Here is a 27,190-nt window from a genome sequence, read left to right on the forward strand (position 1 = left end):
ATTCACTATGGTATGTGTGATTTTTCTGCTTAGATTGCCTCATATCTGAGGAAAGTAAAGCTAAATGATTGTTAATGATACCAAATATGAGAAAATCATGCATGAAAATTCCACACGAGTGCGCCTTATACAATGAAATTGACATTGTCTTGCCTTGGACCAAAACTCGTGTAGGACAACCGCAATCCACACGAGTACACCTTAGAATATGAAGTTTACAGTGTCTTGCCTTAGACCAAAAAGTCATGCAGTACAGTCGTATTCGACACTAGTACACCTTAGAATATGAGTTTACAGTGTTTTGCCTTAGACCAAAAAGTCATACGAGTACAGTCGTATTCGACACGAGTACACCTTAGAATATGAGTTTACAGTGTTTTTTTACCTTGGACCAAAAAGTCATGCAGTACAGTCGTATTCGACACGAGTACACCTTAGAATATGAGTTTACAGTGTTTTGCCTTAGACCAAAAAGTCGTGCAGTACAGTCGTATTCGACACGAGTACACCTTAGAATATGAGTTTACAGTGTTTTTTTACCTTGGACCAAAAATCCATCCACACCTGCACTAAATATCTAGTTTTACACCTGTACAAAGCAAATCAATAATACAATTAATAGTTTTTTTTTCTTTCTAACTCAGGTGAACTGTATTATTTTTAAAGCATTAAATATTGCATTAAGTGTTAAAATAAGCCACTGTCATGATCAGTGTTGCTGGGTCTTTTGGTGATTTTAACACATAAAATAGGATTTACGTCGATTGGAATTGATTTTCCCCACTCGGATAATGATACATTTTCAGGTAATTAAGTTAATATTAGTTGGAACGAATTTGACAATAAAAGTCCAGCACCACTATTGCAACGATATTAATGTTGTATTTGTTCAATTTGAATCGCTATATTAGGACTATGTGTCTAATTCGGATCTGAATTTAGTTATGCTTTTTATCATTGTACTGCTATCCATGGCATGTACTCAATGTCATATCGAAATCTTTTTTATCTCATATATCTTCAGCTAACGTAAAATATCTTGTTATGTTTGCATAGAGATTCATGGCACAAAAGCACATTGCTGGCTATTCTGTGCTAAGTGAAAAATATTTCGTTTTGTAACAAACTGCTAAAATTATCAGGAAGAAAAATTTAAAAACTTAACAGATGAAAGAGAACAGGTCAACATGTTAAAATTCTTTATATGTTAAAAATTTAAAATCTTTACAAGGTAGGTCCCAATTTACTATATAAACTGCATTCTTATAGAAAGTAAAATGTTGTCTCTGAAAGAACATCATCAAAAGCTATTTAATCTTGTCATATAAAAAACATTGTCTCAGGGTGGATGTTGACTTTGAAAGAACATCATCAAAAGCTATTTCATCTTGTCATATAAAAAACATTGTCTCAGGGTGGATGTCAATAGACTTGGAAAGAACATCATCAAAAGCTATTTAATCTTGTCATATAAAAAACATTGTCTCAGGGTGGATGTCAATAGACTTGATACGAATGGGTCCTACTATCATTTGACAATAACAAAATATGCAGTCTGGTCGAGGTTCACACTTCCAGAGGCGTACATGGACCAATTGTGTGTCCTATATGCTATCGGTACAAGACCATTTCAACTCTATGGTTTGCTTTATGAGCGATGTGACTCTCCATTGATAAGTTCAATGTTCAAACTTTTCATTCCACATTTTTTCCAAGTATATGGAACATGTATATACTATATAATATTTGAAGTCAGCATATGAAATCTTCCATTTAGAAACTAGTAACTGGTAGCTATGGCTGTTTTGTGCGCCCTTTAAATACCCTTAGTGCCATTGTAAATAGGCAACCAACAGTACACACTACTTTTCCCAGGTTTATCAAGCAGATCATGCTTCTGTAATATTTTGGAATAGTACCTGGTTGTCAAATTTCAGGTTTTGAATGGATCTCAGCGTGGTAAGGAAGATAAAAATGTGATGGGGTGGGTCAATTTTGTTTTTGTTTTGGGGGGGTCTTTGTCTTATTTAAAAGTCTCTTTTTCCTTCACAAATCTATGTCTTTTATGGTTTTGGCGTAAATAAATTAAGGCTTTACATAACCGGCTCGAAAGAGTACCTGATGATGCAACGGCAACTGAAACCATGTCCATCTTTCAAAAAAACTGCACTACTTCGGTGGTCTAAGTGGTAAGAGTGTCCGCCTCGTATGCAGGAAGTTGCGGATTCGAACCCAGGCAGAGTCATCTCAAAAGACTTACAAAAATGATACTAGAAGCTACCTCGCTTAGCGCTCATCATTAAGAGGTTAGTGCTAGGAATGGGATGCCTGGTGTCAGGATAATGTGAGCGGTTGAGATATGATGCTACATGTCTGTGGCATGATGCCCATGTGCTAGACATCACTATAAACTCCCAGACTGCCCATATCGTAGCGATATGGCTGAACAATTGTTAAAGCTATGTTAAAACTCCAAATCACACCCACATACACACCCACTTCAACACTTTCAAACTACCTGTATAGTGTGATATATATATATATATATATATATATATATATATATATATATATATATATATATATATATATATATATATATATATATATATATATATATAGATAGATAGATAGATAGATAGATAGATAGACAAGCAGACAGACATACAGATAGATGGATGGATGGATAGACATTGAAAAATCGAGGTTGATAGGGACGGTTAACATCTTTGAGAGGGATAGAAAATAAATATCACGGTTGGAAAGAAAGCGCTTAAGACTAAACAAATACGTGAGAAGCATAGAATAACAGTTGTTATATCTTCAAACGTTGTTGGTATAAAAGGCTCATGTTTCTCGCTTGCGCTATTCTATAACGATATTTTACCTGGTGTACTGCGCCTATCTTTAGTTTTAAATCGTCTCGTCAAGGCCGCACTATCAGGAAAAATTATTATATACTGCCTCAGATCAACATTCTCATGTTTGACGGGTCAGTAAATTGACGCTACGACTTGTTTCATTCTTGTGATGACACGATTCAGTTGGCAAGAAACATTTTTGTCTAATAAATATTAGGCAAACAACATTTATTTAATTAGGGTATCATATACTTTCAGTCACTAAAGCGCTTGCAGACAAATATTTGATATGCTAAAGAAAATATAAAGTTTTTGAGGAAACATGGTAATGCGTAAAAACTGTAAACCGCAATAATTTCAGTCTATGCCGTTTTGTTGACACAGAAAACGTTTTCGATAATGAATGGCTTGATGGACTATTTTATAAATTTTATCAAATAGGTATCAATTCCAGAATATGGACTATGATTGTCTAGCAGAATTATTTTGTCTAAAATAATTTCTTGAAGATTTCCTGTTTTAAAAAGAAAACGACAAGGTGGTATATTATCCCCGTAGTATTACGTTTTGTTTCAATCTAAAAACATTATGTATTATCAACATGTAAACATCGCTTTGTACTCTGGCTAAACCTTGACAGTGTCGGACCTTGGCAGATATGCTTATTTTAAGTCTTTCGAAGTCAAGACTGGGTCAACTTCTATTTAAATATAACGAGTACTCCATAAAGTGGGAATCTGGATGTAATTACAAGAAAACTAACATTGTAGTGTTCAACTAAAACTCGTCTGATTTCGAAAGAAACAACAGATAATGGTTATTGAGTTTGGAGAGTGTTCAAGCAACATAGATGTTTAGGTGTTAAAGTGTCGAAGTATAGCAGAATAGAGACCAAATTGTCGAAGTATATTGCAGAATAGAGAGCAAAGTGTCAAAGTATAGCAGAATAGAGACCAAAGTGTCAAAGTATAGCCGAATAAAGACCAAAGTGTCAAAGTATAGGAGAATATAGACCAAAGTGTCAACGTATAGCCGAATAGAGACCAAAGTGTCAAAGTACAGCAGCATAGAGACCAAAGTGTCAAAGTATAGCATAATAGAGACGAAAGTGTCAAAGTATAGCAGAATAGAGACCAGAGTTAAAGAGGCTATAGATAAACCTGAAAGTGTGTTATTCAGTTTTATTGATACTGGGGTGATCACGAATGGATTTAATCCGCTCACAGCTAAGATTTTGCATGAAATTATTGCAATACCCCTAGCGTAGTATGGTCGTGAAACTGGATTTAACCCACGCATTAAGCATACACAGGATATCTCTGGATATACACGAACCGATGTTGCATTAAGACTGCTAGGTATTTTACCACTTCAAACTTACATTGATATAAAAAAAACTAATTTTTGTTTGAACAACTTTGCAGGTCGCCTGCAGCTAACTTTGCAAAACAACTATTTTTACTCCGTCATTTTAGCTCCCAGATTTCAAGATTGCAATTAAAACAAAAATTGGCTTTATTCCTTGATAAATTTAATCTAAAATATGTCATAGAATCGTACATTCTTCAAAGTATATTCCCGGTTAACAAATATGAATTGAAAGGTATTGTTAAATTCCAAGTCCATTTAATACACAAAATGCTTTCAATGTTATGCTCTATGAACATAATTCTCTTAGTCGATTTCAGAAGTTATTACTTAATGTCAGTTTGATTCCTTCTGTAATATGGAAAGTAGGAAATAAATCCAATATATCATGTAGACTCGCTGCCAATATTGTTACAAAAAGTTTTTCATCTTTGGAAGAAGCTGAACGTTGTCAAGCCGTCGCACCTGTAGTTGATCTTCTATCTGTGTGAAGTTTTCTTTCACAGTTTTGGCGTCTTCTTATTGATAAATTTGGGGTGCATGTTTACCTGCAACGTCCATTACTGATTTGGTGAATACTCTTTTAGGAAAGATGATCTGTGATTTGTTAATTCTATTAATCAATGAACAACGGATGTTTTTCCATCTCATATGTATTTTAACTGTTCCATGTGGAGAAAATGTACCAAAAACGCTTGACCGTATCGATGCTATTAATGAACGTATTTCTAGTTAAATCTTTTTTAGTAATTCTATAATTGAATTTATTAACACCATATATTATGTGTGGTTCATCATTGGTAGTATCAAAATGGATACCCATTCCAATACTTTTATATGAAGGAAGCATTTGATAAAGAATTTTGTAATAAGTATATTTTGTTTACCGCTAAAGCTATCTTGCGACCATGCCATTTGTGTTCGCTTAAATCGTAATCCGACAGTTATAATGTGTATAAAAAAAATGTTGAAAATGAACCTGAAGATATACCAAGTTAATTTTTCTTAGTTCTCATTAAGAATGTAGACCATATATGCCTTTCATTTATGATCATTTGTAAATGTATAGCATTTCTCACGTTCAATTACTGTTACTTTACATTTTTGTCGTATTCTTTTCACTACCGATTGTACTCTTCATAATATACAGAGGAAATAAAGATGTAAATCAATTCCTCACTGAAGTTAGTGACGCTGCATAATAAATACCGATCAAATCACCTCTTCAGAGGAATATTTATGCCTGATAATCTGCTGTCAACAAAAAATTATGGATAACTTTCTTTCATTCTTCAGACGGCTGCATAGACCAGAAAACCAGTTGCTCATACTGGGCATCCCAAAAAGAATGCTTCACAAACACAGCTTATGTTCCATGTACTTGTCCAGTGTCCTGTGCTGTGAATACGACCTGTGCCGGAAGTAAGTCTGTCTGTCTGTCTGTCTGTCTCTCTCTCTCTCTCACACACACACACACACACACACACACACACACACATATATATATATATATATATATATATATATATATGGCACACAGATATATATATATATATATATATATATATATATATATATATATATATGGCACACAGATATATATATATATATATATATATATATATATATATATATATATATATATATATATCTGTCTGTGTGTGTGTGTGTGTAATAATTGGTATTTTTCACTTAGCTGTGACATCAATATAAATTTCTCCCTTCCTCTATTTGATCCATATTGATGTTTTGATATATATTCAAATCTGACTGTACATGTACAACTCAAGCCAGTGGAGGAATATTTAATGCCCACATTAAGAGATCAATTGACGACTGAATAAATCATGCATCATATATTTTTATTACACAGGGATTCATCTATATGACATTTCAAGGTATCATTTTCAACGCATGACTACTAGAAACTTTATTTACTATTTTCTCTCACACCTATGCATTCGTAATATCAAATGCATGCGTTATATTTGTAGAATTTTTAAGTCAACTGCGAATAAATATTCAAATCAATTTAAAAAATTAAAAGTTCATAGTTAAAGAATACCAAAACCAATTGACCAAACGGCTTTTATATGATACACAGTCACCAACAGACTTTATTCTTTTGTTTTCCTGACACCGCTTGGACAACGAAATGTTATATTTTTTATTCCCCCCAATATTAGATAATATGTGTATGTATGTATGTATGTATGTATGTATGTATGTATGTATGTATGTATGTATGTATGTATGTATGTATACTTCTTGGGTCACCTTTAACATAATCGTATAGCTTCTGCCCATCTTGGACTGTAATTACATCATATTGTTTAAAAAAGTAAACTAGTCTGTTGCTTCTTTCCATTAGTACTAATCAACTGCCTCTCAATTTTCAATATGTGTAAGACAAACACAAGAGCTGAGATGGATCCGCACACTCCCTTAGTATAGTGCTTCAAACAAAAAGCAATTTTTATTAGACAAACATACGTCAACAGCGTTATTAGGTATCTGCTGCTGGAACTATTGAATGATTGACTGTTTTCAGCTGGTACATGCTTTGTCGTATACATTAAAAGTTATTCGATCTATCAAAAAGTTTTAAGAAAAAACTTTCCATTTTTTGTTGTATGTATGTGTTTGTGCATAGTTTGGTAACTCGGGTAATTTATGGAAGATTTCTTATTAGTAATAAATCCATACTATGCTGACTCTGCCATATAAAAAATATATATATAGTAAATGTAATGTCGCCCTCCTAGTAAGAGGGGTGGTTAATTGGTTTTGGATGGCGTTATCTAGAGGATGACCGCCCTCGATATTATAGCCGGTGGGAGTGGAAAGATAAAATTTCAACAGAGAACTGAGTAAGACTATTGGGAAGAAATAATGCAATACCAGCCCCCCTAGACAAGAAAAATAACAAACTTTAATCAATAACAAATTAATAACAGCAACTCCAATTCAAGCTATGTTATGCCAACAGAATTTAATAGCAGCGTCTAATTTAGATGTATTTCATCATAATAACGAGTCGTGAAAGAGCGCAATGTCCACGACTGATTGCATCACCTCCCCATTCCATTGACCATATATCAACGCCTTCTATTTCCTCGAACCTTCCTATTATCTACATTTCAACCTACCTGGACTTCCTAGTCCTTTATTCTGAACTAGTCATTCTTATTTTCGGACTTCCGTCTTCGGACTGTTCCGTCTTTCCCCAGAAAGCTGTTCCTTAATGCTGTTCTCTTTCCGAAATTGTGCATCCTAGCACTGAACCCTGTCTCTTCTTACATGACAGTCACCTGGTCCCCTTTTCCTGTTTGACAAGGAAAGCACTATTCTTTTAAGGCTTCCTCAGGGACACTCTACTCCTCTCTCAGGATTTTTAGACTAAAGAATTTCGACCAGGGTCGTCACTTTAAATTCACATTACTTGTACCTTAATTTACTCTGGCCAATCGTAAGCAGCGGTTCCTAAATTATCTCAAGATAATCATTTCTTTAGTCAGATTTAGACAGTTCAGAATCTCTGAACATCGGTGCATCTCAATTTCCATTTGAAAATGATAATTTGACATGGGTTCCTATCAAACGGTTATGGTTGGTCACTCAAATGTTTACTTTCTCAGGACAGCGTTGCAATGCCGTGGTCAAATCTCACGAAGTCATACATGCTAGCCTTTCATGTTTTAACGCTGACACGGGGGAGAAAAAGAAGAAAGGTCGAAGTGACCCTTCACAAAGACTTTTCTGGCCTAAATATGATAAAATTTTAATGCTTCATGTCAACAGAATTTAATAGCAGTGTCTAATTTGGATTTATCTCATCATAATAACGAGTCTTGAAAAGAGCGCAATGTCCACGACTGATTGCATCACCTCCCCCTTGACCATGTATCAATGCCTTCGTATTTATTCGAGCCTTCCTATTATCTACGTTTCCCCGATTCCTGGACTTCCTAGTCCTTTATTCTGAACTCGTCACTCTTATTTTCGGACTTCCGTCTTCGGACTGTCCCGTCTTTCCCCAGAAAGCTGTTCCTTAATGCTGTTCTCTTACCGAAATTTGTGCGTCCTAGCACTAAACCCTGTCTCTTCTTACAAGACAGTCACTTGGTCCCCTTTTCCTGTTTAACGAGGAAAGCACTAATCTTTTTAGGCTTCCTCGGGGTCAATCTACTCCTCTCTCAGGATTTTTAGACTAAAGAATTTCGACCAAGGTAGTCACTTTGAATTCACATTACTTCTAAAGTGTACACCTTAATTTATTCTGGCCAATCGTAAGTAGCGGTTCCTAAATTCTACCCAGATAATCATTTCTTTAGTCAGATTTAGACAGTTTAGAATCTCTGAACTATGGTGCATCTCAATTTCCATTTGAAAATGATAATTTGACATGGGTTCCTATCAAACGTTTATGATTGGTAGCTCAAATATTTACTTTCTCAGGACAGCGTTGCAATGCCCTGGTCAAATCTCACATGCTAACCTTTCAAGTTTTAGCACTGACACGGGGGGGGGGGGGAGAAAAGAAGAACGGTCGAAGTGACCCTTCACAAAGACTTTTCTGGCTTAAATATGATAAAATTTTAATGCTCAATGCATTGAACTTTAAGGTTCAATACAATTCAAAATTCGACACTTTACAGTAAATAACAATTTATTTTATACGATTCAAATGCACCGTGTTTTTGCTATTCATAATGCGAGTATCGTACATGTAAACATAAACGTGCTAACAGCTGGACCAGCTCTTGCAAATAAGGGTTTACCAATATCAATAAAGTAACCGGAATGTATATACATTCATGCTTGCTATCGTACGTGCATATGTATGTACGTATGTATGCTAGTACCTTTATATGCATGCATAGAAGATCGAATGGATGGACGATAGATTAACGGATGTGTGCATAGAACACGATAAAACAAGATACGCCTTACTTTTGTCTGATATATGTCTGGCCAATAGCATTTAAATATTTCAGATGTCACTGAAGACCAGAGCTGCAAATGTCTTTCTTACGGGAGTTTGGGTGACTGCGAGTCCAATAGCGCTATATATCTTCTTTGTCCGAGCACCTGTACTAAACGAGCCTGTAAGATTAATTGATTTATTCATTGTTATCTTACTTGATTTGCTCTTTCACTGAACATTCCTTTAAATAAATTCATGAACGAATGAATCTGCACAGAGAGAGAGAGAGAGAGAGAGAGAGAGAGAGAGAGAGAGAGAGAGAACACTATGAGCATCTTTTTGATACCACATTGATCTCGGATACATAAGACATTCGTACACCCAGCTAAGACAATGTGAAAACCAAACAGTATGCAAGGCGCTATTGGACAGTCTGTGTGGGTTTAATTGAAGACAGAGATTAACAAAAAGTAAGTTTCTAGCCTTAAATCGGAACTCTTCAGTTCACTCAATGCGCGTGAACAACTTTACATTGCCTCAGCTTCCGGGATCTATTGATACAGATTCCTGATATTTTGTTACAGTATAAGACAAGTAGCAGGCCGTTGAATAGTATAAAGAATAGTGTATCTGACAACAATTTGTTTTACAAATATGTAGATGATATCATGTCCCCAGTCAAAACTACTTTGGCTGTTTCTGCGAGACAAAATATGCCTCGAATGTATGTCCACTTAGTAATTTACAAAAAATCATGCATTTTGTTTGCTGGAAATATCTTTGCAAGAAAAAGAAACCCAATCGATTCGGACCACCTCGGCTATTTCTACAATGGATTGTCTATAGGATTGACTGAGAGACCACCAATGAGCAAAGCAGTTCCATAAGCAGCAGGAGGGGGTGAGCAGAAAACATGGCGGATAGCGGAGGGTGAAAAAATGACTCAAAAAATACATGGAACCGTTGGAATGACCAACGAACAGTAACAAACTGTATGTGACACATTGTGATGCTTTTATGTGTTATAAAATTTGAATATCTCTGCTTGATATGAAAACCATGGGGGGAGGTAATCGACCTAAGGGGCGCCGGACAAGTCTTCACTAACATGTTCAACAGATTATCCACTAATTTGATAAATTTTATTGTTTTTAATATAACGGTCGATGTAATCTTGTTGATTTTTAATTTTTACATCATCTGAAGCATTTGTTATCTCTAAGTATCTTTTCAACGCACGATATTTTCTCCCACCACAAGCTTCACACAATTGCGTTTTTCTTTTAACGCCAACTCCACAAACCAGACAAGGTTTTGGGCCGGTATTTCTACGTCGAACACTCTGTAAATGAAGAGCACAATATCACTGAGACATTTTTTTGCCACATTGGATAGCTGACCCCACTTGCAACTGTTATATGTTTGGTTCATCATTATACTATTAGTAAAAGTCTAATTAGAGGAAAGCTTAAATAAGAGAAATAGTATTTTGTATATTGAAGAAAAGTAATCATTTTGTATGGAACGATTTGACGAAGCTAAATTGCTGCAACAAAAATATCAAGATCTCACCGGGAACAAAATCATATTATCCAAATCAAAACAGATTTAAATCTCATCAAAAATTACATCAGATCACAAGAAGCAACACAAGATGAGTTTATAAGGTTATCAGCTATTGAGCCAGAGCACATCACCAAATCATTTTGACAGATTACCAGGTGGCATAATGCAGATACCATTTGAGTTACAACTGCATGATTTTAGCAAACAAGCGAAGAATGAATTTATCAACGATGGTGCGTCTCACATTTTTTCAACATTTAAGATCGATGGCGATGGAACATTTATGGATTTTAAAATGGATGACAAACGAGCATCTGCTATCGTTAATAATCTTGTTGATGATAGAAAGTGTATATTCAGAATAAAATTTATTGGTGAACATACCAGTGAAGATGGTCCGACTTGGATTCTTCGTGATAAACTAGACCCTGTTAATGAATCACGGCGACATATTGTCGTCATAATAGATACAAATTCTAAAACAGGCATTTTGACCGAATTGACAAACCATACTACAATAACGCATATCCAGTTTCCGCAGTTGTTTCTGTGCTTTATCGTTTAAAATAACCAGACATAGCTGCTCTTGCTAAGATGAAAACTGACTCGCTAAATTGAGTGGGTCAACGTATCATTTGTAAACTCAAAACGCGGCGGTAATAAAATAACAGAATCAAGAATAAAAAATAATTGGGAAAAATATATCAATGCAGCTACAACTGGAACTTGCATAGATGACATAGCTGAGTTAGAAAATTATTATTGTTTCTGATAATTGTAAAAAAAAAACAAATGAAATTTTATATAACTCGAACAAATATAGAACGTGAAGTGATCCAATAAACGTCATAGACCATAACTGTCATGCGTAGACAGAAGCAGTAACACAATTTCCAAGGGAGAAAATAATACGATTTTGTGACGGTTATATCTACGAAGAAATCTACGAACAAATATAGAACGTGCGGTGCTCCAATAAAGGTCATAGACCATAATTGTCATGCGTGGACAGAAGCAGTAACAACATTTCTAATGGAGAGAGTAATACGATTTTATGATGGTCATATCTACGAAGAAATCTACAACATAAGTTAGCGTGACGTGTATCAGTCTGGCTGTTTCACGGATATGACTCTGAGTCAGACGAATCAACAGTGTCTTCTGCCGTCTGGGGCTCAATATCTGAAGGAATCGCTCCAATGTGTGATGAAACAAATTTTGGTAAAATATAGCATAGACAGCGATGATTTACTCGTTAACTGTTTTACGGCGTCGTCTGTTGTGGCTCATATAGCCCAACAAAAAATAGATAAATGGCTTCCAACTCTAAATGAATTTCTCGATCATGTATCACAATCTTGTGTTGAGTTTGGCTATGGAGGTCTTTGGAACACAAAATATAATTCATCTGACATGATTTCTGTTGACAACATTGCTGCTTATCCGGCGGCTTTTCTTGGACTTAGCGAGTGACATCGTTATTTTGAATGACACGGGCACCCAATACACGAAATGACACGAGTTGCAGTAAACGGACCACTACCAAATATCTAACTTACTGGATTTGTCGAGATTGAATCATTCGAGTTTTCAGCGAGTATTCATCCTGTAATACCAATTTGGTTTGGTAGACACTTTAATAAACCGGATACCAGCGTCAATCTCAACGATTGTTGCGCAAACAATCAGCGTGGTTGGGCTCCAATAGTGCTATTACAATACATGCTCGATGCTAAGATCCTCACATCGTTGACTGTAACCTCTGCGATAATTTCATACAAACAACAAAAAACAAGTTTGGTTACCACAGCACGAGAAGATATCTGGCCAAGGACGATATTATTGAATTTATCACGGATATCGATGAAGCGCCGTCCGTCGAGGATCTCAATGGGTATATCAACAATCTAGTGGTTTGCGATGATGTCATGCTTGACAAACAAGCAAATCCAGCCAGAATATTCTCAGGGGGCATACTTAAAAACACAAATGTTATTTACGTCACCCAGCGGTATACTCTGATTCCCAATGTGATCAGAGATAACTATATTTTTGGGGGTTATTTTTAATGGGGTTGATACACATGCGCTGCGATATATTCATGCGACAGGTGTCCAGGCAACATGGACATAGGTAAATATTCATATTTCTTCGCGCGTGCTCAGAAAATCCCACATGGATTCATCACAGTAAGTTTAAACGATCCAGCAACACATTATCGAATTGGTGTAGATAAAATATTTTATTAAAAAAATACATTTGTTGTATAATGAACTAGAAAACATCAGCGATATTATCTCCATGATCGAACAATTGGAGCAAGTTGATCTCGCCATTCAAAGTGATGTTGAAAAAATCAACGATGAATTTGAGATGATACAGCAGGGACGTGAAAAGGACAGATATACACTAGCGGAAGAGTACATATTTATCAAATTACTCCAACGCGAAATGGAATTGTCATTGGCGAATTTACACTAACAACATGATATAGGTAAATGTGTTCCATTGGCAAGCGCCATTGAGGAAATACAATCAGATTTGTCTCGACAATATGAAACTCAAGCTGCTGTAAGTGCACGTGCGAGACAGCTGAAAACCTTGTGTTGGAATCTATTAAGATTACCGCAGAATCCGCCAAGGAATCCATGTAATAGCGATGTCACCGGTGCCTAAGAATTGAGATAGTAAAACAAAATTAACGACCAAATGTTATTGTTGTCATTGGCCGAGAGAGGCCTCAGAATTTATCACGCACATACAAACTAACGGTCAATTCTTCACCACTTGTGTCCAATAAATTAAAGTCTTGTTTAGACGAAAACATATTCGTGACAACGATGGATTATGACATCGTAAATAAACAGGATTATTTGTCACCGACACAATCAAATGACCCGGCGGGACATCCGGAGAAAACCGTAAAAAACATATTTCTGCTGTGCCTGCCCTAATTCTTGTCAAAACGATGTATAGCTACCATCGACTGCGTCACAGACCAGGTTTACAGAAATCGTCGATGTGATATTGACAATACCTGGCGACACATGACGACCACCACCTGTTGGATCGTTATTATGTCGGAGAATATCTGGAGGGCCCCGTAACTTCTCCCATACTGCAAAAATCTTCGGAAGATATTCGTCAGCTATATCCTTTATAGTCTGCTTCATCTTATCAGAATTAAGGCCGGGTAGTATAAATGTATCAATCTTGTTTTTTTTCAGTGATCTGAAAACGTTCATAAATTACTTTATTTAATCGGGATCCTTTTCTTGTCTGGCTGCCGCATACATTTATAATGCCAAATGTGAAGCATCGATACTCAGGCCCGCTAGATGTCTCATTGTAACATCGATATTTGATCTAATGAAATAATTGGGAAATTCAAGTATATATTTCTCAAACATCTCCCTTAGTTTTCACTATTCTCTTTCGTACAACATTGTCATCTCGTTAACTATTTGTTCTCCTTGAAGAAGTTTATTATCCAGACGTTCGAAATTCTCGAGCAGATCATCACACTCTGTAAATAAGAAGTTGTGAGAACGGTCTTCCGTTGAATAAATATCAGATCGCATAGGATGTGGTGGTCTAGTATAGATTGGCGCTTGCAGCGGCCATCCCGGCACGGTTCAGATCGACGACTTATATATGTCAATGGCGTAACTGGATTCCCTGGAATCCGCTGACGATATTTCTACGGCAACACTCAATGTTGGCTCGTGTACCTTGATAACGATCATTTAATCTTTTCCTGTTATTGATTTAATTCTTCGCTGAAGTTCATCGTTGATTTGTTATATTTGATAAAATCCTGTAAGGATGGAAGCGACCTCCCAGATTGAGGCTTGCCCATCAGCTGAGGATTTATGCGAAAATATCAGCGAATTACTAGCGTCCAATCTACCAAATGATTTTTCTCTGACATTTGGCCAACTATAATGAAGTCCTAATTGTGCCAGTGTGATTTCAAGTGACCGATCATTGGGGACTCTTATCGGAGTTGGATAACCAATATCGAATTCTGGCTGTGTTGACGTTGCTGACACGTGGCGTTGGCATGTTTGCGTTGCTGTGATACCGATAATAAATATTCCTAATTGCGGAAAAATGTATCGTCTGATATTGCACCGTCGTTTAACCTTGCTGACAGTATTGATGATGTATTTATACACGCATATGTCTCAGCGTAAGTTATTTCCGTATGCTCGTGCAATTTTTTACTGTTACATGTGGATATTTTTTTCGCGATAATATTGAATATACCAGCAACACCGACAACAACAGCGACATCGGATCCAACCACGGCCGGTATGAGGTGCGTCGCTGATAATGTGCCGATTAACGACGTTGTTTCAGCGACCAGCGGGGAAACCGAGTATAGAACATTGTCGACGACGATGATTCGTCTGCGATATTGTTTTTGTTTTTTCATGTGCTCGTCGATGATTTCTTTCAGCGATGCATTCCACACACACACTTATACCGAAAGGATTGTGTGGGATTCATTATGTTATATATTAAGTAATGAATTAAGATATCTTCTCGACGAATTCCAGACACCAACAGTAATCCACTGTTTAGGTATTATCCTCTGATTCCAATATGAATATTGCTTATTTATTATGTTCTATCACGTATGCCATAGTTAAGGAAGAAGAACTTTGTGCGCCATGACGTGAAGGAAAGAATGAAATTATAGTAAATTGCACAACGCTAAACATGGAAAATATGCACACCCCAGTAACATCAGCGGTATGCTTGATGGATTTGTTATGCTTTGTCCATGTTCCTGATCCAGATGCTACCGTGTATACCATGTTGATGAGCAGAGTCGTGTAAATTAAACCTCGGCAATCTTTTTGATTTTTTCGAGTTTAGTGTTTATCGAATTGATTCTTGAGCTGATGTTGGTGTTCTCACTGTTAATAATTTCGATTGTTGTTTTAACGTTGACTAGATCAACAATCTGTGTGTGAATTTCAGCGAGCTTGGTGTCGATGACTGCTGGATTCCCAAAACATTCAATAATGGCTCTATTTGTGTTTCTACGTAAATTCACAAACGCGTTTACATGATTAGTATATTCAGATCTAAACATGGACAATACATCATTGATATTATTAACGAGGTCGTCATCGGGATGTTGCTTTTGTCCACGTATTTCTTCGTTTCAGCGTCATCGTTTGATTCTGGTTCTCTCAAATAAGTAATGCCATTTCCGATCATGTGGAGATTGCCAGTCATTACATCGCCGGTTTAGCAACGTACTTACTGATCTCAGTTCTGATCGTGGAATTCTTGTTGACCACGTATTATTTTGTTGCCACGTCATCGTCTGATTGTGATTCTCTTGCATTGATGATTGTATTTTTGCTCATGTTGAGATCGCCATACATTATGTCAACAATTCTTCTAATACGTCCAGTAATCTCCACGCGATTGTTAGAGGTGATTCCCTCGATTCATTAATCTTACCGTTTTTAGTAAACATCACTAAGTTATCTTCGGTCGCACCTGGAACTTGCAGAATGATATCTGTCAATGGGATATTGCTCATCTTTAACCGTCCTTGCTGATCTGAAAAACAACAACCTCGTTTGTGTCAACATCGGAAATACGCAAAAGATTAGCAAGTTCATCTCGTGTCACATATTTAGATAAATCAACTTCGGTCTGTGGCTTGCCGCTAGCAGATCCTCTGTAAATATCTACCATTATAAACCGTTAATCTGTTTAAAACGACGTGCGGTTGTAACAAGATAACCGGGTTTGGTTCGGATTTGTAACAGAACACTTTTTGATGGTGACAAAAATACAAAAGTCCAATGTTTATTGATGAATGACTCAAATGGAAAAAGAAGTATGATTAAAATGTGCGTGTGCAAGATCCAAACATTGGACAAATAAACACAATCCTCACGAACCTAATAATGTAACATAAATGTGAATACAAGTAAATGACCTTACACAGTAATTTCACACGACGAAGAGAATGTGTTTTACCCAAATAGTAAAAATGATTTACGGTAATTTCACACGACGAAACGGGGGCCCCGAGTGGCCGAGTGGTCTAGAGCGCTCTTCGTTACGGATCACTGCCATCTCACCTCTGTCTGCCGCGGTTCGAGTCTAAGATTCAGCCAATGTGGGCATGTGAGAAAGCCTGCCAGTAGCTTCTCGTGGGTCGGTGGTTCTTTCCGGGGTTTTCCGGGTTCTTCCTTCACCATTAATACTGGCCGCTATGTATAGCCTATCGTGCTGAAAAATGGCGTTAAGCCCAACAACAACAACAACACGACGAAACGAATGATGTGTTTTTACTCAAATAGTGAAAAATGAGGCACTTTACTCAAATAGTAAAATGATGAAACGATGGAACATATATCATACAAAATATCTTTACAGTCCCAAAACACTGGGTATAACAAGCCCGAAAATTACTCCACGGCTAAAAGATTACATGCATGGAGTTACACAAAATACTCCGTCACCAGAATACTTGGCTATCAGTCACACTGGTCAATCAAAAACCAGCATTACAAGTAGTCACCGACCACCATTCAGTTCCTTGGTCAATAAAGCAATCAGAGCCGACCAATCAGTCAGCAACGCCGAATCACCTAATACTAAACCAGCAACACACTGTTCAATCAGCTCTACGGCTGCTATGGTCAGCTTTACAACTGCAATGGTCAACGTCTATGGTCAGCTTAACAAATGGTACCCCGTCGATTCTGATCAGCTGAAAATAAATCTAACACCGTGTAATATGAATGACATGAGCATATACGATAACACGTAATGACATTATATACGGTAAGCTATACTAATTACATTATCGGCAGAACATTAAGAGGCAATAAACAGGTTCAGAAGTGAACCTACCTGTATTTGATAAGAATCAAATGATACCAAAACGTTTCTTAAAAAATGCAACTCTATTGCTAATATTGATATCCTATTAAGTCACATACAAGAATAGAAAATATTGCATTATACTACGGAAGCCGGAGTTACATAGAAAATATACAAAAAATAAACGTGGTAGTACAATGGTTATAATCTATAATATAAATAATTAATAAATAACTCAAATACCTCTACAGCTGAAGATTTGCAAGTTATTAAGTAGACTGCTCACTGACAAGTCGTTCCGTAATGTAATGATTTCGACCTACGGTGGGGTATTGATACACAGACGATGTAGCCCTACATCGTCTGTGCGCTTGATGAATATCGTTTTTTCCCATCGAAAGCACTTTGCACGGGCGGCATAGGATGAACCAAACTCACATTTTCGAAATATTGTACAATATACATAAATCACATCGGGTATCGTTGTACACATAAAACGAAACCCGAGTTCACGTATTTGATAAATAAAGGGATTTATACTATTCCATGACAGCGGTATACTCTTGCACAACATTATGAGGCGGCATACCACTGTCGGTGGTCCATGATGACTTTGACACGGCATTAAGTTCCACAAGTACTTCTGGACCGCATATTGGTGGATCCGTTATTGTCTGTGTTGGTAATGTTGAATACCAGATTGGTAGAATGCTATGCATTCTTCTGCTGCTACTATATTCTAAAAATACACTCGGTGGTGCCAATCCATAAGAATCAAAATAAGCAACTCCACGTGGAACAACCGCGTATGTAACCCAATGATTACCTGGACCAGAACGTCCATCGAGATTATTGATGCCGGTTTCAACACGATTTGGTGTTTCCGGTAATTGATCACGCATGAAAACACCTTCGAAGTTTTTTATGTTTAATCGCCGAGCAGCAGCAAGTAAATCAAAAAATTGGACATGGACAGTTTTAGCTAAACCTCCCTCCCCCCCCCCCCCCCCGGCAGCTTTAGACCTTTGGCCGTACTGCGTTCCTGGTAATCTTAGACCACGTCCCTCTTTTTTGTGAGGTGTTCACGCAACGTCCTGTTGCTTTTTTTCAGTGCCATACCAGCAACTGTTCCAACAGCACTAAGTGCAGCTGCTTTTACAACAGCTGGACGCAGCTGCCGACATTAACTCTGGGAACACCGCTTGAAAAGGAAATATACCACCGGTTTTTGTTGTGTCGCTGATCGCATTCGCAGAAAGATCAAGTCTCACACCAGTTCTTGATTTCTTGGAATCATTGTAGTGTTTAAGTTGACGTTCAGTCAACAATAATTTATTTGAGCCCAACAACGCCGCTGATTTCAGATTTAGTTTTGCTTCGGAATTCTTCGCGGATGCCTATTTCACCATTTTAATCTGACCAGGTGTCAGACTAACATTGACGTGATGATATGAGATTATAACATCACAATTGTTTTAACTAACATTACATATTTTCTACGGGCGCATCAATGACTCTCATTCGTCTACCATTGCCCTCAAACAACGTTGTTTATCTGACAACATAACAGCGATTGCTCTATAATTATCAATAGCACCTGGTGTTACGCGAGCCCGAAAATGCATATCAACGACTGATTGCCAGAGCAAATCTAGGTGTTTGAGCGAGAAATAATAGATCGGATACAACGTCGTAAAATATCGCTGAGATATCTGCAAACCAGAATCTACATTCTAATCACGACCCATGAATAACATCAACCGATGTTATACACGTGCAACTTGATTATTCTCAAAATTCAATAACACTTCTTCAGATGGTTCTTGATGACCATTTATCCTTAGAGAGAGACTTCCAAAACTCTAAGCGGGTCAAACACTATTGGTTGTCGCACCTGCTGGTCTGCTCTGACGTTATTCTGAAACGCTTTGACGTTATTCTGAAACGCTATGAATATATGTCGTGGCGCTGAACTCCCCGCGCTGATGCTATCTGCCATGTAAATAACCAAGCAACAGTACTCTGTACACTGTCTGTGGTCATTGTCGACAATGACAACGTTGACTTGCCGCCGCCATCCATGAAAGTAAGCAGCCGTTGTTCTTCAACGAGTGATGGTGTCATTGTTGGTATCCACAGCGAAAGTCTTATCAGTATTACTTTATCAGCATCACCAATAGGGAACCCAAATGCATCGTTGTTGGTGGCTTTCCTGACAAGCACAGTTGTGTGTTTAGCACCGAAAATATCTTTTTTGACATTTCTGCAGAATCCTAAGGAGTGGGATAGTGGAATTAAACATGAAAATTCTACGCTATTACCCTTTAACATTGATCGCCGTGCTGCGAATCCCAGGTTACATTCTGGATTGACACTATATAGTGTCGCAAAAGCAGCGGCTGGTTGAAGATCAACTGTCATAGTTTGTGTTATTTGCTCCATGAGATGCTGCCTATCGTGAGGGTGATCAGCAATGTCCTTGGAGAACATCACTGATGGGCCGGCGGACAATGAATAATTATCGGAATATCTTGCCAGACGGGGGGTGCGTGGCCTGGGCCTGACGTCCCACTTGCCAAAGGAAAGTGAAGCGTCTCTCATAGCCTCTCCTTCCCAGGTGTAGTGATCGCCGCAGGACCACTGTCTCGCTCTGAGGGGCAGGAGGTTACTTGCATATGGCCTCTCCTACACTATTGTGTCCACAGCAGCACCTTCACGCGGTGCCCCCTGTTTTAACAGAGCCTGCTGTCTGACGCGACCGAGTACCCGGCGGTATAACTGGGTGGGCAGACTGGGCTCATTAGCCTTGGCAGGCAACCAGTCTAAGAGAAGGGAAACTCTGACCCCAAACCCGGGCAGATGAAGCTCGTTAGCCTTGTCAGGCAGTTCATCTAGGAGAAGAAAACTCTGATTCAAAACCAACCAAGTCCCATCCATTGGATTATGGCTCCACTGCCTTGTGGATATCTTCGGGAGAAGGAAAGGCTACGGGAGTAAACCCAGACAGAAAATCAGAAGTGGAGCCCCTAAGGCGGCTGGGGGTCGACTACGGCCTCCTTCCGGCAGCTCCTGCATCCAGATTGGTGCCAAATGTCATGCTCAGCATTCCTTTGGACCCCACCAGCAAGGACGAGAGGGGCATCCTGACGTCTGGGCAGCCCAGGATCTCCATACTCCACGCCCAGGCTTGCGCCCTGGAGAGGACACTCCAGTCTCGCTACTGAGTGAGGAAACAACACGGAAGCTGACAGTTTACGGGTTATAAGTCCCACCCGATTGGCGTAGGGAAGGGGCGCCACGGGTCAGCTTTGACGGTGGGAGGGATCATCGTGTCCCACTGGCCAACTATCGCCCGCCTCAAGCCGGGCAGCCCCCGGTCAATAAGGTGTTGACCCGCCATCGTCTGCCTGCTCCAGTGGGTGTCTGGAGCTCAGTGTGTTGTTCAGCATGACAAGCAGACGGTAATTCCACACCAGACAAAAGAAACAAGAAGCCAATAAAGAAGACTCCAGCTCTTCGATTTGCAAGCTGAAACGTGCGCACCATGTGTACAGGCTTCTCCGACGACCTCAGAGAAGTGGACGACACCAGAAAGACGGCCATCATCGATAGAGAACTCACCAGACTAAATATCAGCATAGCTGCCCCCCAGGAAACCAGGCTCGCCTCTAGTGGCTCCCTCAGAGAGGAAAACTACACCTTCTTCTGGAAGGGTCGAGAACCTGAGGAGCCTCGTCAGCACGGAGTGGGCTTTGCCATCAAAAACAATCTCCTGGTCTCGGGTGAACCTCCCACAGGGGGCACTGAGCGTCTCTTGTCCATCCGCCTCACCACTGCTTCATGTCCTGTCAACATCATCAGTGTCTACGCCCCAACCCTCACGTCATCAGAAGACGTGAAGGATCAGTTCTATGGGCAGCTGGACGAACAGATCAAAGGATGCCCCAAAAATGAATCACTATTCCTCCTCGGCGACTTTAATGCCAGAGTAGGTGCGGACCAGGAGTCCTGGCCTACCTGCCTCGGATATCATGGCACTGGAAAGACCAACGAAAACGGCCAGAGACTGCTGGAGCTATGCACCTACCATGGCCTGTGCATCACAAACACCTTCTTCAAGTGTAAGCCACAACACAAAGTGTCATGGAAACACCCCAGATCTCATCACTGGCACCAACTCGACTTGGTCATCACCAGGCGCTCTGCCCTTAACAGCGTCCTCTCCACCAGAACCTACCACAGTGCAGACTGTGACTCCGACCATGCCCTTGTGAGCAGCAGAGTGCGACTACAGCCACACATGCTACACCGCTCAAAACCAAAAGGACGTCCTCGCATAAACACTGCGCAGATGTCAGTCCCTGCCAAGGTGGAGGAGTATGTGTCTGCCCTGAACAAGGCTCTCCAGGACCTGCCTGAGTACGACGCTACAGCCAAGTGGAACGCCATGAAGGGTGCCATCTACAGTACAGCTATGTCAACGTTTGGCAAGAAGGAACGACCCAGCCAGGACTGGTTCAATGCACACCTATCAAGGATGGAACCACAAATCGAGGAGAAACGAAAAGCCTTCATAGCTTACAAAAAATGCCCTAATGAACGGAAGCTTGCTGCTCTTAGAAGTGCCCGAAGTAACATCCAACGCATTGCTAGACAGTGTGCGAACGAGTACAGGCAACAACTGTGTGAAGGGATCCAGCGCAGTGCCGAGTCCGGACACATCCAAGGTATGTACAGTGGCATCAAGAAGGCTCTAGGCCCTACAGTGAAAGGGGTCGCTCCCCTGAAATCCCTGACGGGAGAGAAGATCACAGACCGTGGGCAACAGATGGCCAGATGGGTGGAGCACTACTCAGAACTATACTCCCGAGAAACGTCAGTCACTGATGCAGCCCTCAGCAGCATAAAGAATCTGCCCACCATGGAAGAGCTCGACAAAGTGCCAACCTTAGAGGAGCTCAGCAAAGCAATCGACTGCCTTCCAAACGACAAAGCACCAGGTAGTGACAGCATCCCGCCCGAAGCTATCAAATGTGGAAAACAAGCATTGATTAAACCACTGCACGAGCTACTTTGCCGCTACTGGGAGGAAGGAGTAGTCCCCCAAGACATGCGTGATGCCACAATTGTGACCCTTTACAAAAACAAGGGCGACCGCAGTGACTGTAATAATTACAGAGGGATCTCGCTCTTGAGTATTGTTGGTAAAGTGTACGCCCGCATCATACTCAACAGGCTGCAGTTGCTGGCAGACCGTGTGTACCCGGAATCACAGTGCGGCTTCAGAGTAGGCAGGTCGACGACAGACATGATCTTCTCCTTACGACAACTCCAAGAGAAGAGCAGAGAGCAAGGTCAACCACTCTACATGATGTTCATCGACCTCACCAAGGCCTTTGACTTGGTCAGCAGGAAGGGCCTTTTTGAACTTCTGAGTAAGATCGGTTCCCCCCAAAACTCCTCAGCATGATAATCTCTTTCCATGCAGATATGAAGGGAACAGTCCTGTATGATGGATCCTCCTCAACCTCCTTCCCAATTAATAGTGGTGTGAAGCAGGGCACCAACACCTTTTGGGATCTTCTTCTCCCTGCTCCTGTCCTACGCCTTCGACACGTCCACGGATGCATATATCTACACATCAGGTCCGACGGGAGGCTGTTCAACCTGGCACGACTGCGCTCAAAGACCAAAGTGAGAGCTGTGCTCATCAGGGAGATGCTTTTTGCAGATGACGCAGCTCTTGTGGCCCACACCGAGCAAGCCCTCCAGAGACTGGGAGACCGTTTTGCTGTTGCCTGCACGCAGTTTGGTCTCACCATCAGCTTGGAAAAAAACAAATTTCAGCGTGCAAGATACCACCATTGCCCCTTCAATCAAAATCAACGGTGTCACCCTGGAAGCAGTCAACAACTTTACCTACCTAGGGTCAACCATCAGCAACACTCTCTCGATTGATATGGAGCTGGACAGAAGACTTGGAAAGGCAAATACCATCATGGCTCGATTAACGAAGAGGGTGTGGGAAAACAACGCGCTGACAGAGCACACCAAGGTCCGAGTCTACCAGGCCTGCGTTCTCAGCACCCTTCTATATCGAAGTGAGACCTGGAGTACCTACATGAGGCAAGAACGCCGGCTCAACTCCTCCCATATACGGTGCCTAAAACGCATCCTGAAAATCAGCTGGCAAGACCGTGTTCCACACAGCGAGATCCTGCAGCGTGCAAGTACCCCCAGCATGTACTCCCTGCTAATTAAACGCCGCCTTCGATGGCTGGGTCACGTCCGACGCATGGAGGATGGAAGGCTGCCAAAGGACATCTTATATGGACAGCTGGCCACTGGCATGAGAAGAGTCGGACGCCCCTCACTCCGTTTCAAAGATGTGTGCAAGAGGGACATGAAGGCATGCAACATTTCACCCGATGGCTGGGAAGAGCTGGCCGAGGACCGAGGCACCTGGAGACTGATGGTAAACAATGGCATATCAGTCGCTGATGCGAGGAGAGGCCAGTTGGCGGCAGAGAAACGTAAGAGAAAGAAGAATGCAGCAGCAACCACAGTAACGCAGACTTCCCAGTATGTCCGCACCAACTGCAGTAGGGACTGTCACTCACGTATAGGCCTGTACAGCCACAGCAGACGATGCCAACAGTGACAGACAACACCCCAAGGGCGCTATTCGCATGGTCTTTCGAGACCGAGTTGCCAATGATCTTGCCAGACATTGTCGTGGCAACATCAACATTTTCCAGACATGATTCAATGTTTTTTTCCCGTCAATATTATGTGTGACACTATTAAATAATGCCATAACACCAATATTACCAAACCAACTCGAACTTCTGCTACATACACTGTATTATCTTCTCTCAGTAGTTGACCTTCTATCTCAATAAATGCCTCGGCGGCAGAACATATCTGCTTGTATCCTGCACTTGTAGCTCAATTCGCCCACGTTGTCAGGTACACGTGCATTATAAGAATAATACTGATAATCACGCACTGATTCATCTTTGAGGACTGGTGCGTCCATGACAAATGCTTGATCAGATACACGTTTGAACATTTTGTTATAATTCGTTGTTGTCTAAAACGATGTTCTGACACCGATCAATATCTCCAACGACGACGGCCCATACGACTATCCGGTAATAAGTTTGCAGTTATGTTTTTTTATATCTCAGCTGCGGATTGTTTTGTCGGTGATGGTACTCCAGCTAAATCTTTCAACCACTCATTTGCAGCTTGATTTATTATTTTGCTGACACTTGCTGACATCACTTCGGTACTGCGCAGTTTTACTGGAATACTTACTTCGGTATTGGGCAGCTTTACTGGAATGCTTGCTCTGGAATAATTCACATTCTGCCGTAGTTTTCGTCGTACTAATGGTGCGAGTCTGTCTTTGACTGCAGAAAATGCTTTACAGCAAGATCACCAACTGTGCCAATAGCCTTACCACGAACAATTTCGATGGCTTTCATACCTAATTGTTTTGCAATCGGAATAGCTTTTGGGGCTATCCTTCTGAATAAACCTTGAATCCCTGAGAATATCTCCGTAGATCATTTTATAAACCGGTAATCGTGAATTTATCACCATGACTCTTTCAGGCCTACGCTGGATATTGTGTATAATCATGTTATTTTGTTATCGCCGATTATATTGATCGCTCACTGTGGTAATCGTCTGTAATTTTACCGATCAGCGTCCGATAGACGCCACTGTCCATGACGCCACCGGTAAATAAATGCTGACAAAGAGCATGTGCTTCATTGATAATTTCGTGGGAATTATTGCCGTCTTGTCTTCCACCAATCAGAAATTCTAGTCGATCAACATCAGCGAGGATGTTATTGGGACAAAGTTTATATTGAATCACCGGCGATTCAGCTATCATATTACCACCGCGTTTCCTATGACGTCTATTGTGAGTGGCAAGGCCACTTCCGGTTGCTCCTTCAGGTGGTTCTTCTTCCTCTATAAAAGGCGGTCCTAATTCTGATATTTTGGGCGATAATATATCTCCAAGTAATGGATTTTTAGCAACTTCATTCGCTCGTTTATTAAATTCTTCAAATAAAGGCTTATATTTTTGTGATTTTATTTAAACCATAATATTCTCGAAACACAAAAGGAACCCACATTTGATTCTGGAACATCAGAGGTACATGGATCTAATAGTTCACGACGATTTTGATATCCTGCTGAAGCAACCGTTATAGGGTTTGTTTTAATTATTTTACGACCTTCTTCGGTAATTGGGAACGTGTTTTTTTAACAGATTCTGGTTCAACAAGAAGATCCCTTAAATCATCAATCTCAGAACGAGCTTCGTCGATTCTATCAATCGCTTTCTCTGTTTCTTCCTGTAATGGTTGTTAAACAGTAGCTATCGCAGCTGAAAGCTCTCGGAGAATCTTCTTGGTTTTTTTTTTTTAGTTCATTTTGCTATTTTTTCAGTTGATTTAGCTGTTTGTTCCACCGATGGCAGAAGATCTTTAGTGGATTTTGTGACTGGTTTAAATCACTGTTCTGTACCCTCTGTAAAGTTCCACATGAGCATCCTGGCGTTGTTGCAGCTGTTGCTTGACAGAATCACGGACTGGAAGATACTTCCAAAGTAAAGCTTTCAAAACCCAACCTCAAAACGTAATGATAGCTGACAATTTGCGCATACCTATCACCAATCGAAACTGGTCGTGGTGCGGCTTTGCACCACCTCGGTTCTCCCGGGGATGGGTATGCAAAAAATTAGCAAAAATAGTGCGTATCCTGTTACTAGTAGAACCTAGCCTGCGCGAAATTTATGGACAACCTTCTGAATTTCTAGTATTTCGTTTCGTATCCGGGAATTCACCGGGGAGTATGTCCATGTGACCATACAGGGGAAATACCTTTCACCCATCCCTTTAAGGTGAAAATAGACTAGAGGTGAAGAGACCAAATTAGCCAGATATAAATATAGCCAGAAATACATAAGAAATATAGCCACAAATACATGAAAGATATAGCCAGAAATACATATGGAAAATCCAAAATCAAACATAGAAGGGTACCCCATGAAGGTAGAAATTGGAAAAGTGAGAAAACCTCATTGAAGGGTACCCATGAAGAGAGCCCATGAATGGATATAAACTGGCACAAACAAAATAACTGGCAATGAATTGGCAACTAAATATGCACAGACAAAAAGCTCAGCCTATTGTTGCCATTTTGCTTAAAAGAATGTAATAATTAACTATATATATACTTATATATATATATATATATATATATATATATATATATATATATATATATATATATATATATATATATATATATATATATATATATATATATATATATATATATATACAATAATTGGTTACTGAAATAAAGCCTTTGCGTTATTCTTACCCCATTGCTATCTTGTTCATGTCAAATAAAAATATTCACATTTTATAACACATAAAAAAGCATCCCGATGTGTCACATATAGTTTGTTACTGTTCGTTGGTCATTTCAACGGTTCAATGTAACGTTTTTGCATCATTTCTTTCACCCTCCTCTATCCGCCATTTTCTCTGCTCACCCCCTCTTGCTGCTCCATCATTTG

General features: G+C 39.7%; 1 protein-coding gene across 1 annotated transcript in view; it reads left to right on the plus strand.

The window, feature by feature from the left end:
• Window positions 1-4,587: 4,587 nt before the first annotated feature.
• Window positions 4,588-27,190, plus strand: part of LOC149794227 (uncharacterized) — an 81,024-nt gene continuing 58,421 nt past the window's right edge. Inside the window, exons 1-3 of the mRNA XM_089969091.1 lie at window positions 4,588-4,594; window positions 5,526-5,651; window positions 9,227-9,337. Coding sequence (XP_089825217.1) covers window positions 4,588-4,594; window positions 5,526-5,651; window positions 9,227-9,337 — 244 coding nt within the window. The remainder of the gene's footprint in view (window positions 4,595-5,525; window positions 5,652-9,226; window positions 9,338-27,190) is intronic.

Source organism: Sinohyriopsis cumingii, chromosome 8, assembly GCF_028554795.1.
Source record: "Sinohyriopsis cumingii isolate HCF-2022 chromosome 8, ASM2855479v2, whole genome shotgun sequence".
NCBI lineage: Eukaryota > Metazoa > Mollusca > Bivalvia > Unionida > Unionidae > Sinohyriopsis > Sinohyriopsis cumingii.